The sequence below is a fragment of the Papaver somniferum genome, unplaced genomic scaffold (assembly GCF_003573695.1).
Source record: "Papaver somniferum cultivar HN1 unplaced genomic scaffold, ASM357369v1 unplaced-scaffold_132, whole genome shotgun sequence".
Taxonomy (NCBI): domain Eukaryota; kingdom Viridiplantae; phylum Streptophyta; class Magnoliopsida; order Ranunculales; family Papaveraceae; genus Papaver; species Papaver somniferum.
Genome location: NW_020622381.1, coordinates 15148166 through 15165791, shown reverse-complemented (window position 1 = coordinate 15165791; position 17626 = coordinate 15148166). Strand labels below are relative to the sequence as shown.

Here is a 17626-nt window from a genome sequence, read left to right as displayed (position 1 = left end):
CGTTATTCTTGAGTAGAGAGAATTGACCTCTGTTTTGTGCACTACTGATTAGGCCATCACCTTTTAACTCCAACTTCCCTTTCTTGCTTACTGGTCAGAACATTTATTATAACAAGTATATAAAGTTGGCCGTTGGACAGATAATTTAATCAATATACACTATTACTTATTTAAGCAAAAACTAAGAAACAAAAACCTACCTCCAAAAATAGTTTCCGTAGAAATCAAGGATTGCAAGTTGGAACAATCATGGATAAACATGCCTCTTACTTGGACTCGCAGTTTTAGTGACACGGAGAGAGTTTTTTTTTCTTTTAGTGGCTATGACGACAGGCAAGAAAGATTATGTTAATTATAATTACTTTAAATATATAAAACATACGACGGTTTGGCCGAGTGGTCTAAGGCGCCAGATTTAGGCTCTGGTCCGAAAGGGCGTGGGTTCAAATCCCACAGCCGTCATACTTTTTTGCTATTTTTCTCCGGGTTTTGATTAATTACATTGGCCACAACCATCTTTTGTCTCCACAGTACCAATCTCATATAGCAAAATGAAATCACTAGCCGATCAGGTAAATCAGAAGTTACTAATCTAGATATCTCTAGAGATGAAAATGCCTTTACAAATACATCATACAAAATCAGAAAATGGAGGTAAAAACAAAAAAAAGATGTCACCATCTCCATGTGTAAGTTACCACAGACTCAAATACAGTATTTAACTTGACTGCATCCTCTATAGAATCAATATTGTTGGATCTTTTAATCAATCTTTAATATAAACTATTACAGTAAAAGGAATTACTAGTTTGAGAGAGCTCGCAATCCTTTTCCAAAGTGATGGAACAATCGATTCCTTTGACACGAATGGGATTCAGTTAGCTCCGAACCATTCAATTCAGCTGTCAAATTCCAAATGAGGTTATGGTTTGATTAATGGTTAATAAGTTCAGTTAAACGGAGAGCTGCAATACACTTAATGTACAGCCTTTTCCGAAGCCCTCCTTGGCATTGGAAGTTCAAGAATAATGAGAAAAGAACATCGTTCAGATCCCCTGACATATTGAACTTCACCGTTCATTAACTTTAGAATCTTCCTTGACATGTTCAAGGCTAAACCTTCTTGAGTCAACCAGCGGTTACTGTTGAACACGTCTTGAACTAGTTCAGGGGGGAGGCCCTCACCAGGACATTCAATCCTGTTTCCCACAAAAATTCACTGGTAAGGACAAACATCTTGCAAGTAATACAATTATATTGCTTAACTACATCCAGCACTAGTTAAGTAGGTTGAATCAAACTTGCTTTATTCGGAGTCATGAATAGAGAAATACCTGAATTCAAGGTGCAAAAGTTCTATGCCATCTGATATAATTTTCAGGCTTGGGCAGACTTGAATCTCTACCCAACCATCTGGAGATGGCGCGTAGTGCACAACGTTCAACAAGAAATCAACCAAGACTTGCTGAATTCGAACTTGATCACCAAAAACAGCCAGTGTTTTGATTTCCTCTGGAATATCACGTCTCAGTTGTAAGCCTCTCTCTCTTAGGAGAATCATAACTTGGCTAACAACAGCATTTATAAGGTTCCCAAGTAAAAATTCAGTCTCATCCAGTTCTAAGGACCTGTTAGCAGAAGAAAAGTTCACGAGAAAATTAGGAAAGCAGTTCTAGGCGTTAAAACTTCTGGATGACTACGGTATGTCATCAGTGAGAAGAAAGGATAACAAAATGGGCATACACCTTAGGAAAAGAATGTGTGCAACGGCTTTAAGACTAAGATTTAATAGAAAAGGAAAATGAGAGAGAGGGAGAGAGAGAGAGAGCTTACCCATCCTCAATGCGCTCTAGATCAACATCCCTTATGATCTTCATCATCTGCCTTTCACAAGCGGCACTAGTCTCTATAAACTGCTTCTGATCTTCGTTTAAGTCTGTTGCCTCCAGTAGAGAGTTAGTAAATTGTAACCCACGTAATGGATTCTTTACCTCTTGGCAAATATAAGCCAACTCTTTCTTCCTAGCAAAACATTTCTTCTCTTGCTGCCTTTGTACTTCCAGGGCCTGCTGCAATTCAGGGCTCGCAATCTGCAGAAAGCAGAAGGCCCCAATCATCTCTCCTTCCAAATTAACCCTTTTATTTGCTGTCAAGAGAGCTTGCACATATTTTCCGTTCCGGTCATAGAATTGAAAAGGAAATTTGTCGGTGTCTTGGCCCCCAATTGCATTGTGTAGGACAATCATGAACTTTGTAAGAGCATCGGTGCCTTTGAGCCGACAGCAACCGCCAAATATATCTCCTACCAACATCTTTCCAAGCATTTCCTCTCTGTCCCAACCAGTTAGTTTTTCCATAGCCTTATTCCATTCCAAGCAACACGTATTCTCATCCGAAGCAAATATGGGTGGAATTAAAGGGTTGGGATTATGTAAAATAGCTTTATAGTCACCTTGAATACGGATGAACTTGTCCATAACCACTTTCTGGGAAGTAATATCCTGACCCACAAATCCAACTCCAACAATGTTATTCAGATAGTCTTTGCTACAGCAGGCATTGACTACCAGAAACACGCATTTGTTAACTTTCTGTGGACCAAATGTCTTCAGCTTAAGCTCTACATTTTTATCTTCTTCACCTGCATAGATCTGAACTGATTGATGGGACTACTCATGCTCTTGAAATGACAAGATGACACATGAAAGATTCTCCTAATGAAGAAAAAGGTAGCTAATAAATAAAGGAAAAACAGGCACCAACGTAGGTTTGAAGAATTACAATGTGAAGATTACAAATTAGGAAGTCAATATAAAATAACATACTGAACAGCAGTGGTCCAGCAAAACCACTTGCGGAAAAGACATCCTTTCTTAAGTGTAACAAAGATGGCTAACGATTAATACTGGTTCACAAGCACAGGTTAATCTTGTAAAGAATTGCGCCAATATAAGCATTATCAACTAGCCAAACGGCAAAACTTACTCATGCAGCCACTACTTCGAAAATGATTTGCGTTATTAAATGGAGCACATGTTCAAAAACTTACCTTGCAATGCACGGGAAAGAACCTTGCCAACAACCTCAACATATTCTTTATAAATAAGGTCCTGAAGTAACAACTTCCCCATAGCTTCCTCAACAGGCAGACCTATCAATTCTGCAATTTTTGCATTCCACCCATTTATCCGACCATCAGAATCTACAGCGAAAATTGGAGCAGTTGCAGTCTCTATTAGCCTAACCATCTCTTTTGCAACTGAAATGAGCTCATTTGTCCCTTGCAAATCGGTAGTTGCAACTTCAGTATTGACCACAGACTTAGAAATACTTCCATCAGCATCTTTAAATGAATCTCGCAGTATAAGCTGCAAAGAGTGTATCGCATCCATCTCCGCGTTTTCCCATGGCAAGCTCCGGCTCTTGACTACTTCCAAGAATGCCTTAAAAGAAGAACGAGGGTGCATTCTTTGACCATCATCCTTGTCTTCTGGATGATGTTTCGCCCCTCCCCACTTAATCTCTTTCGCCGTATGGGATCTAAACCAAAATAGGAAGTCTCTTGAAGTAATATAAGCAACAGCCATCCCACAAACTGCGTCACCTAATGTGGCTGCTCCCGAGTATCCAGCATCAGCCAAACTATCAGTACTCAATCCCGTTGAGTCCCCATGGTAAGCCAACAACCACTCCACAATATCCTTAATCTGGGATTCAGTAGGAGTAACACCAAGCGCGAAATATTTCCCTTGGTAGAACAGAGCAGACCCATCACATTTCACAAGATCCATGATACTTGGGCTCTGAGTAATAATCCCAGATGGGGAATCTCGGAGGAGCATATCACACAACAGAGTCTGGGTTCGCAAAACATGTTTCTCCTGCATCTGGGAAGCTAATTGTAATTCCAAGTTCAGTTGAAGCCCGAAAGCCTGCATTAGGAACTCACAGGCATAACGAAGAGGAAACGGGATACAGCGTGCAGATGTGTGATGGCACACCACAAGTCCCCATAGCCTCATTGAATTACGAGTACCAGAAGGTCCGGTACCTTCTTCGTCATTTCCATTAATGATAACTGCCAGTGCTAATGAGGCAATTGAACCCATATTAGCCATGTATCGTGCGTGACATCCATGTGGTGCCCTAAGAGTTGAACCAACTAAACAAAGAGGCTGCATTAGCTCTTCATCCTGAACCACCGGAACAGTTGTAGCACGGCAATCGACAATCATCCTAACTCTATTCTGCTTAAACAAGAACCTCGACGCTTGAGGTATATCCGTTGAAGGATAGTGTAACCCCAAATACGGGTCCAAATCTGGCCTCTTACTTTCAGCTACAACCTCACCATGTTCATCCTCGTGAAACTTATACACCATAACCCTATCATACCCAGTAAGCTCCCTAACATGTTCGACTACACTATCACATAAAATCTTAATATCCCCACCAGGAAGAGCCTGTAACCGAGATATTGCCCGTACTGCAAGTTTCTGAGACTGAACTGCCCCTGCAATGGAAAGTGCAGGGTCTTCTGATCTTGCAGGTTCTAAATCAATTACGATACCCACATCAATTCTATGCAAAATTGCATAAAATGGTTTTCCTAAATTCTTTGAATGAATCCATAGAGGGTTTAACAGAGAAATTTCACGAGCTGAAAATGCCTTTTCCAACAAAGCTGTACTTGATGGTGTAAATAGAGTTCTAACATCAATACCAACCACTAAAGATTCATTTTTTTCAAGACTAGGTACTGATTGAGGTATAACATCAAGCATTTCTGATGCATTTTCACTGTAAGCAATGACCCTAAAAGTATTCTCTTCAGCAGCAACCATACAACCAAATGGTTGAATATGACCACCTCTTTGAATTTTAGATAAGTAAGCTGTAATTTGTTGTTTGGGTATTGATTGTGATGTGTTCCTAATAGATTGTGAGTAGTCAAATGACTTACCAGATTCACCTGATTGTTCAAAAGCAGCATGTAATCTTGCATCAATTGTGTACTGTGCAATTGTTTTGTTAACAGATTCTGTTGGTTGTTGAGTTGTAGTAGTAGTATTGTTTCTTATGTTACTTCCACCTGAAGAATTTTGCTGGTTGTTTGCATTACCAGTAGTTCCTCTACTTCCTGATGCCATAACAAAATTTGGATCTTTTCCTCAGTTTGAAGCTTCTGAATGAGAAATCTACATAAAGTTTGAAACTTTTATACTGAATTGGGTTGAGAATTTTATCCTTGATTCTGGGGTTTCTTCCTTTTTTACAAATGAGAAGAAGTGGAAGAAGAGTTTTGAGATCTTTGTTTGGGTTTTTTCTTTTTTTCTTCCCAGTAATTGATGATTTTAACTTTTTGTATGGCGAGGGTAGAATGAATGGATGAAATCAGAAGAAGAAATGTTGGCAGACTGACAGAAGCAGTACTAGTAAATTATTAAATAATCAAGTGGTGAAACACATGAAAAATTTCTTCATTTCCCAAATGAGATTTTCACCTTAGTTTGGTGAGAAGATCATGGAGGAGGAGAGGAGAGAGCTATAGAGATACAGGGAAAGAGAGGGATTATGTTATGTGGTCCAATCTTATTCTGTGTGTCTGCTTATATTCTGTCATCATCTGTGTACTGTTAATGTGTACACTGCAGCCAGTAGTTTTATCTACAGAAGGAGTATGATTTTCACCACCACATTTAAAAGCCTGGCATTTTTTAGTGTGACCCCGAAAGAATTAGGGGGACACTAAAAGATAAAAAGGTCACTCAAGCGTAAAATTAAGCTACACCTTATCTTCGATCTTTCGAAATGACCGATATGCCCTTATATAATCGGTAGCAAACACAACAATCGGTAAGAACATATATACTACTTAGTCTTCGATTATTGTGTGCATATTTCGGCTATTATGCCATTCTATAATCGGTAACATAAATAACTTATATGATTACCAATTATAAGTAGTCTCAAATTCAAACTTGGCCAAATTCCATAGGTTTTTAGGGTACATAATCCTACCATAACCATATGGTTTGTGTTTTGGATGTAGCCATAATCGGAAGTCAAATTGGTTACATAACCTCCCGATTATAGGTTGTCCCAAAATGAGTTTTTGCTAAAATTCCTTTTTTCGAAATTTTGAAATCTGCCATAATCGGTAGATGATAAAACTTATAACCTACCGATTATAAGTGGCCTCAGATTCAATCTTTGCCAAATTGCATAGGTTATGAGGGTACAGAGCCAACCATAACCACTTGGTTCGTGTTTTGGATGTAGTCTTAATCGGAAGATAAATATATTACCAACACTTCCGATTATAGGTTGCCCCAAAATGAGTTTTTGCTAAAATCCCCTTTTTCAAAATTTTGAAATCTGTCATAATCGGTAGATGATAAAACTTATAACCTACCGATTATAAGTGGTCCCAGATTCAACCTTTGCCAAATTGCATTGGTTATGAGGGTACGAAGCCAACCATAACCACTTGGTTCGTGTTTTGAATGTAGTCTTAATCGGAAGATAAATATATTACCAACACTTCCGATTATAGGTTGCCCCAAAATGAGTTTTGCTAAAATCCCTTTTTTCGAAATTTTGAAATCTGCCATAATCGGTAGATGATAAAACTCATAACCTACCGATTATAAGTGGCCCCAGATTCAACCTTTGCCAAATTGTGTAGGTTATGAGGGTACGGAGGCAACCATAACCACTTGGTTCGTGTTTTGGATGTAGCCTTAATCGGAAGATAAATATATTACCAACACTTCCGATTATAGGTTGCCCCAAAATGAGTTTTTGCTAAAATACCTTTTTTCGAAATTTTGAAATCTTCCATAATCGGTAGATGATAAAACTTATAACCTACCGATTATAAGTGGCCCCAGATTCAAACTTTGCCAAATTGCATAGGTTATGAGGGTACGGAGCAACCATAACCGCTTGGTTCGTGTTTTGGATGTAGCCTTAATCGGAAGATAAATATATTACCAACACTTCTGATTATAGGTTGCCCCAAAATGAGTTTTTGCTAAAATCCCTTTTTTCGAAATTTTGAAATCTGCCATAATCGGTAGCTGATAAAACTCATAACCTACCGATTATAAGTGGACCCAGATTCACCAAAACTTGGATGTAGTCATAATCGGAATACCAATAGGTTACAAAACCTCCGATTATAGGTTGCCCCAGATTCAAATTTTGAAAGCCACCATAATCTGTAGATATTCTAACTTTAATACCTACCGATTATTGGTTTCCCCAGATTCAACCTTCGTCAAATTAGTCGTTTGCAATTTAAACCAAATTTAAGAAATAGCCGTTGGAGTTTTTGGGAAAAAGAAAAAGAGTCGTTGGACCCTAAACCTATATAAAGAAACTCATATCTATCAACCCAATTGCACCAAACTCTTTCTTCTCTTCAGTTCTAACTTTGAAAACAAAAAACATGGATATTGTTTTTGTCGAAGAAAAAGATTGTGTTATTTATAGAGCGTACGTTGTGGTAACTACTCATGAACGTGTTCACAAGCTCCACAAACGGGAATCCAAAGGGCAGATATGGAACCGTATTTTAATGGTATTTTAGGCGTTAGATGGTAATCGAATTCGAAGATCATCCAATGACGTTAAGATGAGAAAGAAGGCGGTCGACAAGGAGATTGAAAAACTTGAAGATGAGGAACGATTTGTTAGGGACGCTTTTTCTTGGTGGACGTATGAGTATCTCTGTAACTCCGACTCACATTAACATAAGTTAGTACTAACTTGTTACTCATTCGTAATTTCAGAGAAATATCGCGGATCGCCGGTATATAGACCTCTACGGGAAACGATTTGAACATGAAGGATGCTACAAAATCAAGAGGGAGAATTTCTATGGTCACTGGAAGTTATGATCTGTTTTAATACTTTTAAGTGATTGTAAGAGTGGTTTTAATGTGATTATAACGTTATGGAAGTTATGATCTTTCTTTATGTAATGGCTACAATCGGAATATTATTAATATAACACCCTACCGATTATATATAAGCGGTAGTTTATTTTGTTAAATAAGCATCCGTTTACTACAATCGGACACTTTATGAGTTAATTTAGTTTCCGAATGTTATGTTGTTTGGATACAGAAAACAAAGTTTTCTTCACATTGTCATAATCGAAGGAAACATATAAAATAAACCTACCGAATACGATAATCGGAAGTTTAAGAAGTTCACCTCGTTACAGAATATGGTGTTGTTTGGTTACAGATCACAAAGGACTTTAGAGTGTCATGATCGGAGGCTAAGGAATCATGTCAGTTCCCGATTATGGTGTTGTTTGGATACAGAAAACAAAATTTTCTTGACAAAGAATAATCGTAGGAATAATATAAACTAACACTACAGATGATAATAATCGGAAGTTTAATAAGTTACATTAGTTCCCGAATATGGTGTGGTTTGGTTACAGAACAAAAATTATTTGTTCACAAAGCATAATCGGTAGGCAACGAAATTCATAATCTTCTGAATCTGATGTTTTTTTGCAAAATCCCCAGATTCGGTAGGTACATAATATCAATAGCTCCCGATTCTGACAATAAAATTGCAATATCCCCAGAATCGGGAGCTTTGTATATAAAGTAACCTTCCGATTGTTTGTATAAAATTCAAAAGTTTCATATCTCTGCATCTGATTCGCTTGCGAGTCATCGTTAAATGTATAAAGATAACAATAAAACCATTCATAATTCATAAAACGAACCATTCACAAACCATAAACATAAAGTACCAACTTATAATCCGACATAATCCGACATAAACAAAGTTATCCATAAAGTTAACAAAACACCGAGAGTTTAGTTTTTCCTATTTGCTTTGACTTTGCGAGCTTTACTACCTCTACGACTTGGACCAACATCATCATTGGTTTCGTCAACTTGAGTGCTCGATGACGCCCGAGTTCTTTTGGTTACCTTCTTTGTAGGTTGCTTGCCTTTTTCCCCAAACTGAGATGCATAATATTCGTTGTCAATGTTATCAATCAACTCTTGGTGCTTTTTTTATCTTCTCAAGTGGCACAGGCTCTCCGACGTTTATGCAATTGGTGCACCATTTGGACAAACGCTTGAACCTGCTCATCTGTTTTAAAACATAGCATACCATCAAACGGTTATTACTCTATTTTGACCCATAATATTAAACTAAATTAACAAAACAACACGTACCAATCTATCAAAACTCGGAGGTTTATCTTTGAGGATACTCTTGTATGAAGTTGGCTTTGCTTTAAGATCATGGATTACACGAAGATGAGAAACATTCCGGTACCAATCCATATAGTTGGGAGCATTTTCAAAACCTTGGTTGGATGCCCTTCCTTGGTTGATCAAGTAATGCGTCCTTCTATTCCAATGGAATTTACAGGATGGTGTACCATTGTAAACCACCGTGATAGAATCTTTATCCGACTTGCACTCCTCCAGTTTCAAAGTGAAATTGCCATGAATTTTCTCATCTGGTATACATTGTACAAACCCGTGTTGTCGCATCACCCTTGCGGCATTGTACATCACATATTCTGTGGGGTGCCACAACGGTCCAAAATAAAGAGCCAAATCGAATCGAACCGCGATATGTCCATCAGCTCGGTCTTCCGTATGGATCAAAGCATACGTCTTGGGCTTTCATTTCATCCAAAATCTCCCTCAAACGAATCAGTTGTTGTTCCTTTGTCCTAGAAAGGTTGTCATCGAAGACGTACTTTGTTCCTCTAGAGTCACCTTTCGCCCACACCGGGTTTTCAATGGCCAATCCCAACATATGGAAGTGGTCGTACATCCATGTCTATATTGTCATTTTTGCAAGTATTAGGAAATTGATTCTTCAATGGTAGAAAAATTAAAAAATAACCACATGTAGAGTTAATAAACAATACCTGCAGTAGACTCACATTCCCGGCCACTTGGCTAATTCCAAGCCTCGACGCCTTTCTCAACTCTTCCATCAACCACGCATGGCATGTCGTGCCCCAAAAGTACTCATGCACTTTATCGAGAGGATCCAGAAGTTATAAAAGGTTGGCGTCGACCCGATTGCCACTGGTATTGGGGAAAATGACACATCCCAATACACATAAGAGATATGCGGTGGCCGCGTGGTTGACTTTCTCATCGGTTAAAGTTCCTTTCTCTTCTTTTTCCTTGGTGCCCTTGAACATATCCATCAGAGTACCCATGTTGAACTATCTAGTTCTATACTCCATGCATCTTTTGAACTCAGTTGTTGATGTTTCTTCATCCCAACCCAAACACTTTTTAGTTAGAGCATAAAGTTTGGGCCATTCCAACTGCTTTGTGAACTCAGCCCTGATACCTTTGCCATCGACAGGGAGTCTAAGAATCTGCACAACAGCATCTGGGGTAATCGTCATCTCCCCAAACGGCATATGGAAGGTGTCGGTCTCAGGATAAAGTCTCTCCACAAACGCCGATATAGCCACCCGGTCATGTTCCAACATAGAGTTCTCCGCAGCATCAGCCAACCCAGAATTTGCAATAATTGTCTTGAACCTTTCACATTCATCCTTCAAAGGCCAATCCAGCATTTTAGTTGGTGCGGCGGTCGGTTTGAGTATACGAACCGCATCGGAATGATACTATTAAACACATGACAAGTTAAAAAAAAGTATAATTACCTAAAACTAAAACCCTTAAAACTATTACGAAGAAAAAGATAATAGGTAAATAAAATGGATACGATTATTACCTCGGTTTCATATATTTCTTTGGCCGAATCTTTGTATCCAAATAACAATTGTCCTCCATCCTCCGACAGCCCAAGGATTACACCTTCTGGAATATCCTTCATCTTCAGTGTTTGTGGGACAAGGTGTTTCGCTTTCTTTCGAGGAGGATTTTTCTTTTCAGTTTCTCCTTCTTCTTGTGCACCACTACCTTGTCCTACTTCTGGTACTCTATCTTCGGGTGCTTCTAGTTGAATTTCTGGTTGTGATTGTGGAGCACTTGGTTGAATACCTTCTTGAACTGGTTGTGATTGAGAGACAGTTGGTTGAACACCTTCTTGAACTGGTTGTGATTGAGAGGCACTTGGTTGAACACCTTCTTGAACCGGTTATGATTGAGGGGCACTTGGTTGAACATCTTCTTGACTTGCTTGTTGAGTTCCATCTTGAGCACTTAAAGCGGCTTTAGCAGTCCTAGATCTCCTTGCACAAGATGTCAGGTTCTGACGCCTTTCCTTCCTTGCACTAGCTGAGACAATTGCATCTTCGACTTTTTTACCTCGCTTATCCCTAAACAACAAAAGAAAGTACAACAAGTTAGTAAACTATATAATTAGAAGTTAATGTAAAACCAACGTTCCCGAATATACATATTCGGTTGGTTGAGTTAACCACTTTCCTCTGATTACGCACAATCGTAAGTATCAGTTTACCAAAACTACCGAATACGGATAATTGGAAACAAAGGAATTTTTTTGGTGTTCGAATATGTTTATCTACACACAATAATCGAAAGTCAAAAAAATTCTACCCTTCCGAATGCATCACAATCGGAAGGCTCACAAAAATAATTTATACTGAATATGCATCACTTTGTGTCCAGAAATTACTCAAGTGGTTGAGCCTAAACGATCGGAAGCAAATTACAAAAAATATCACCCGATTATTGCGTCTCTAATACTTGTTCTTCCCTAGTATATTCGGAAGTCAAAACACAATTAACTTCGGATTATGATCGATTTAGGCCTCAGTAATGAAAAACGTTCTACAATCGGTAGGCAACCTAAATATTTACCACCCGAATATGACAAATGTTCTTGTGAAATGAAGAATTCGACCACAATCGGAAGTTTAAAACCATAACTAACCTACCGAATCTGGGTAATAACCGAAAACCCTAAAAAAAACATGGATTCGTCGAATTGAAGCAATATAAACCAAATTAATGGTAGAATCTTACCTAACGACGCCATTTCAAGTTGCCTGGGAGTTTGGCTATCAGTATCGCCTACATCAGGGACTTCATCTTCTTCGTGTTCTTCGGGTTCGTGAGTTAAAACCTCTTTATTACGGGCATGCAATCCAATATTCGGATCCTCACCGCGCACTACGTTTTTGGTTCGAGCTTTCTTACGTTCCTTTTCTTTCATCTTTATAGGAAATAATCGACGATGATTCGATTCGACAATTAATGATAACGATGTATTGAAGCGGATTTCACCGAGGGGGGAGTTTTCCTCTCTGAAATCGGAAGGGAAGAGGAGAAGAGGAGTTGAAGTTGAAAAGAAATGAATTTAGGTTGACATCGGTTTTATCTGTCAAACGGTTATTAATCGGGAGTTAATACCACCTCATAAGCTACCGATTGTTGAGTAGCCGCAAATCGAACCTTTCCCAAATTCCATAGTAAAGGTTCGATTACTATTTGGTACAGAGCCGACCATAACCATTTGGTTCGTCTTTTGGATGTAGTCATAATCGGAAGATAAATAGATTACCAAACCTCCCGATTATAGGTTGCCCCAAAATGAGTTTTTTTCTATAATCCTTCATTGCAGGAAATTTGAAATCTACCATAATCGGTAGGAATTGTTACTTTTACCATCCCGATTATGGGAAGCCCTAAATCGTTAGCTTATACATTTTTTTTTCGTCCGATTATATAGGAGCCTCAAATTTCACCATTGAAAAATTCTAAAGATTTCTTATTTCTATACTTTAACAATCGGTAGTCTCGTGAGGTTCTTTTTCCTACCGATTGTTATAGAAGCCAGATAGGAGTTTGGCACATATTAATCGGTAGTATAATATCGTTACTAAGCTTCCGATTTCTTTATAATAATCGGACACAAAATAACTTCCGATTATGTAAGGGTATTAACGTATTCTCCACATTTTTGGACATCCCTTAACGGTGTATATGGGTTGGGAATAAAAAAGTCTCCCCTAATTTTTTAAGGGTCGCTCCTAAAAATGCTAGGTTTGAAATCCATGCCTTGTATTTAAAAAGTTTTAGGAGTGTGTCTGATGTATCTAAACCATCACTCGTTGGCAAATATATATATTTTGAGGGCAGCCAACACTTTGGCAACCGACGGCCACGGTGCTTGAACCACATCTTGAATTTGGAGCCTAAGAAGAAATCTCCAATCTGCAAGCCCAGGTTACCAGGAAAACGAAAGCAAAAATGCCAACCAAACTTAGGCTTAGTTTGGTATTGTTGCGGAGTTTGTAAAAGTACTTTTTTGTGTGCGTTGTTGTGTTGTGCCGTGAGCAAAAAACAGTTAGACGTTTGGTAAAAAATTAATTAAAGTTAAAGTTGATTAAAAAGACTATCAAATTGTGTTTGGTAAAATATCAAATTCAACCATTGCTGTTGTAGCAAATGACAAAAACAGGCTTATCTCTGAAAATTGTTTTACTTAATTTTATTAGCTTAAAAATAATTCATTTTTTTATTATTAAATTATAAATATAAATAATATTAAATTTACTAATGGTCACTGTTATTATGATTGTTAAAAAAAATTAGTTTACTTAACCACTTTTTAATATATATACATATATATAATTTTCAAACAAAAAACCAAAGTTAAATCAATTAATTAATTTTGTATTTAAATTCTGGATTACATCAATCAATAGAATCGCACAAAACTTTAATTTTGTATTTAATTAATTAAAAACTAATTTTTATTTTTACTTTTATTTTAATAGTGACAAATTAAAGGAATTGGTATATAAAATAATTTGAAAATAAAAAATAATAATCTTTAAAGAATAAAACACAAGAAATAAAAAATGTATTGCATATAAATTTAAGGGAAAGTTTTGTCATTTATAAAATAAACTAAGGATAAGAATGATAAATCAAGCATTAAATTTGGGTGGACCACAACTTATGCTTTTGTAGCTTTTAAAAGCTTCTCCTCCACAGCTTTTAAAAGTTGAGGGATTCGGCAAGTGTTTTTGATAAAAAACACTTTAGTTTTTTTTTACCAAACACTAATTTCAAAATTATTGACATATATAAATTTTGAAAATGTTTTTGGAAAAATAAAAACATTACCAAACTCAGTCTTAAACTAGTTGGATTTTTAACCGTAGTCATAAACAAGTGGAACACCAGACACACAGTGACGTAACTAAGACGTGCTCCTTCGACCGGAGGGTCATTTTAACGGTGGGCCAGTAACCGACTATACATAACATAACAAACTTTTTGATTTGATTAGAATATACGAGCATCTCTCTCACGTAATGTCCCTTTCTTTCTTCCCCGCTGCTTGCTTTCATCCAATTATAAGATTTAAACAGCAACTTCTAGGCTTGAAAACAAACAAGAAATGAAGGAGGAACTTGAGAATGGGGTCACTGGCTCGCTGCACTAATCGGCAGGTTCAGGTTTGGTCAATGCTATATGCACACCACGACATTACATTATCAACCATACAAATCGGTGGTCTTTAATTTACTTCAGAAGAGAAAAAAAATTGGTGGTCTTTGGGAGGACTGAGGTGGCCCCTAGCAAAATTGGCCTCATTAACAGTGCTGGACCACTAGGTGTACTGTCTAAAATAGTGGCTGCAAACTTTAACACGTCATCACTTTATTTAGTAGTCATTAGTCATTTTCAGACAACATTCCATCAGAAAAAATATCCTACGACACGAGTAGCTTCTTAAAGCAGTAGTCACTAATTGTGTGTTTTAAGGTTTTGAAATTGTAGTTGCAGTAGGAAATGGAGATTGGGTTGGCCAAAAGCCACCGCAATAATGCAGTAACGCTAGTGGGGGAGTGTGTGCTTGTGTTTTTTTTAGTACAAAGACAGCGATTGTGGTTCTAGTAGAGAATAGGAGCCACGGCCAATAGTAATGCAATAAAATTAGAGAGATGATCGAGGAGAATCAGGGGTGAAGGAAGGAGACATATAGAGACAAGAAGAAGAACCATTCTATTAGAGAGATTTCAGTATATTTACATAGGTTACAATATAAACATATAAAGGGGTAATTGGATGGACCGCACATCCATGGGTCGTAGGCTCTGTAACACTCCCCCTTGTGCGGTTCAATAACAAAATTTTATACATAGTGCTTCACATATAGTGCTTTGAAAGTAATTCTTCAAATGACGTCCTCTCCTTGATGGCTTGTGACCAAATCAATCCCGTCATTAAAACTTTGACAAGTAAAAACCCAGTGGGTTAAAACCTTGGTACAACTCTTCACATGTTGTCTCGTACTTTACATGTAGTTCATCACATGCAATACGATCTTCAAAGACGGATGATTCTAAGTTAATTGCCTCGTTAAAACTTCGTCAGGAAAACCCAGAGGGACAAAACCCGACCAAAGAAAAAGAGTACAATATTAAGCAGTAAAGGTGATCCAATATGTTGCCTCATTAAAACCTTGACAAGGAAAACCCAATGGGATAAAACCTTGACGGGGGGAAAAGAGTACAACTAGACAGATCCAAGTAAAGGTGATCAGTTGCAGATGATCACTTTGCTCCGTTGAAGTTGACTAGTTTCTTCACAACTCTTAAGGAAGAAAATCCTCGTAGGAAAGACAACAGCCTTGGTTGGAAATTACATTCCCGGTGTTTGTTGTTGTCTCATTAAAAACCTTGCCGAGCAACAAAACCCTGTGGGAAAACGTAACCTCAGTGAAGGAAAATATTTCAACACACCATTAGATGCTCTCCCTGATGTCAGACAATTTTCATTAGTCTAATGCAGTCAAAAGGAGTTTATCACACTTTACTTTGGTGATATGAATGTTTATAAGACCATGTTGTTGATTCTGGAAGTTACGTTGCTTAACGGACTATCGCGTTTCATTTCTTTGATTCAGATATTTTCAGTAATATCAACGCTATCTTTATATCTTCAACGTTCAACATACTTTATGTTTTTAGTATTGTCTCGCTAAAAACCTTGTCGAGTAACAAAACCCTTTGGGAAAAACTATTCTCGATCGAAGGGAAAAAGAGTACAACACAACTTCAATTTCGAAGTAAATTATGTCGACATCATATCCTTGGACCCTCCCCCTGATGTCGGCATCTCCCCCTGATTACTTTCAGAGTTGTTCCAGACAGTTCCTTTAGTCATGTACTTTTCAAAACTGAATATCGGTAATAACCTAGAAAATAATCTACCATATCTCCCCTCTGATTACTTTCGCTGGAGAGGAGATTATTGTTTCTTCATAATCAACAACTTTTGTATTGCACTTTCATTAACATTCCTTTTAATGTCTTTGTAGGGATAAAACAAATTTATGTCAATGGTTACTTTTAAGTACATGATTACATTCAATATACCATTCCAATGACGTTGCGTTGGCGCGGAGCTATATCTAGCTAACAAGTTCCCTGAGGATGTAAAATTTAATCGAGTACATTATTATACTAAATACAAAAATGCGTCTATTGTACTTAGATATGGGAATTTCATCTCCCAACACATCTTCGTCATATTTCTTTTTGACAAAATGGTTATTTACTTACATTTGAACCTCGACTAATCATGGGAGTGCTATCAGGATGCATGTCTTTGTTAAATTGCCCGACAACTTTAGACATATGCAAACTGGTGGAATAATATACCACAAGCTCAGTATTCGATTGAGCTTTTCCTAGATTTTTCATCTCAAATTCGGATTTTAAATAGCTTTTAAGGTCTCTTATCACATCAAGAGTACACATCATGTTTGTACCATCAACATAAATAGATATAATTCCAAATCAGGAACTTTCTTATGAATACGCAAGGAAAAATAACTTACTTGTTTATCCCCTCCAAATCAAATAGCCACTTAGACGGGTATACCACATCTGTCTGATTGCTTGAATCTATAAGTGAGCGTTTTATCTAACTGTAAACGCACTCAGTGGTTTAGAGTCATTTGATTTGGGAAACAAAAGTCTATCAAGTACTTTTGTAAATATCTTCTATCTCTTGAAATTACCAAGCTAACTAGGTAGCAGAACTCTATAACGTTCATTACAAGAGAACAATTCCAGGGCTTTGTGAGAAACCTCGCGCCACAAGGTGAGTCTTTGTACTTTAAGACTACTTTCTTCTCATTATGCTTTATGACAAATTAATTATATATTTCCAATAGGCTTTACACTTGGTTGGTTAGCACTACCACACTAAATACCCGTATATTTGCCAAGGAACTAAGTTCTACCTAGATTGTGTAGGCCAAATATGCTATTTATTTGAAATTAATCAAAATAAAGCATGGTTCGATCTCATTGTGCTCTACTTATGGAGCAACTATTTATGGATTATATCATTACTATGCACGCATGATCCTTCCATTAACTCATGTGCATTCTCATAATCCGTCGGGATTTCATTGTTCTCTAGAATCATTTAAAACTTCGGAGCGTCTTCCAATTTGATTCATGGACATATTCAGAGACAATCTTATGAAATGATTTCTGATGATATAAATAAGTTGTGCCTTACTCACCTACTTCCTTTCTAGGTGAGGATTGATCGAACCAAGTGGTTTATCCATATTCCTTTATGGAGCCACGGCCTCAACTACACTTCCACCAAGTGTAGTTGCAACACCTTAGTCTATGGTGTACCCC

At 37.5% G+C, this 17626-nt stretch overlaps 1 protein-coding gene and 1 non-coding gene across 2 annotated transcripts; one reads left to right on the top strand and one right to left on the bottom strand.

Moving 5' to 3' along the window:
* Positions 1-382: 382 nt before the first annotated feature.
* TRNAL-UAG lies at positions 383-462 on the top strand. Its single transcript has one exon. It is a non-coding gene; the product is annotated as a tRNA-Leu (tRNA).
* A 106-nt stretch (positions 463-568) lies between these two features.
* Positions 569-5577, bottom strand: LOC113333270 (phytochrome B-like). Its single transcript, XM_026579786.1, has 4 exons — positions 3050-5577; positions 1834-2641; positions 1335-1628; positions 569-1199 (listed from the first exon to the last, which is right to left on the bottom strand). Exons 1-4 carry the CDS (start codon positions 5148-5150, stop codon positions 977-979), a joined length of 3426 nt encoding a protein of 1141 aa, XP_026435571.1. The 5' UTR covers positions 5151-5577; the 3' UTR covers positions 569-976.
* Between the last annotated feature and the right edge of the window lie 12049 nt (positions 5578-17626).

Coding starts and splice junctions, on each gene's coding strand:
- LOC113333270 (XM_026579786.1), bottom strand. CDS start 5,150: ATGGCATCAGGAAGTAGAGGAACTACTGGTAATGCAAACAACCAGCAA. Junction 2,642..3,049: donor TCTTTCCCGTGCATTGCAAG/GTAAGTTTTTGA, acceptor AGATCTATGCAG/GTGAAGAAGATAAAAATGTA. Junction 1,629..1,833: donor CTAGAGCGCATTGAGGATGG/GTAAGCTCTCTC, acceptor TTCTGCTAACAG/GTCCTTAGAACTGGATGAGA.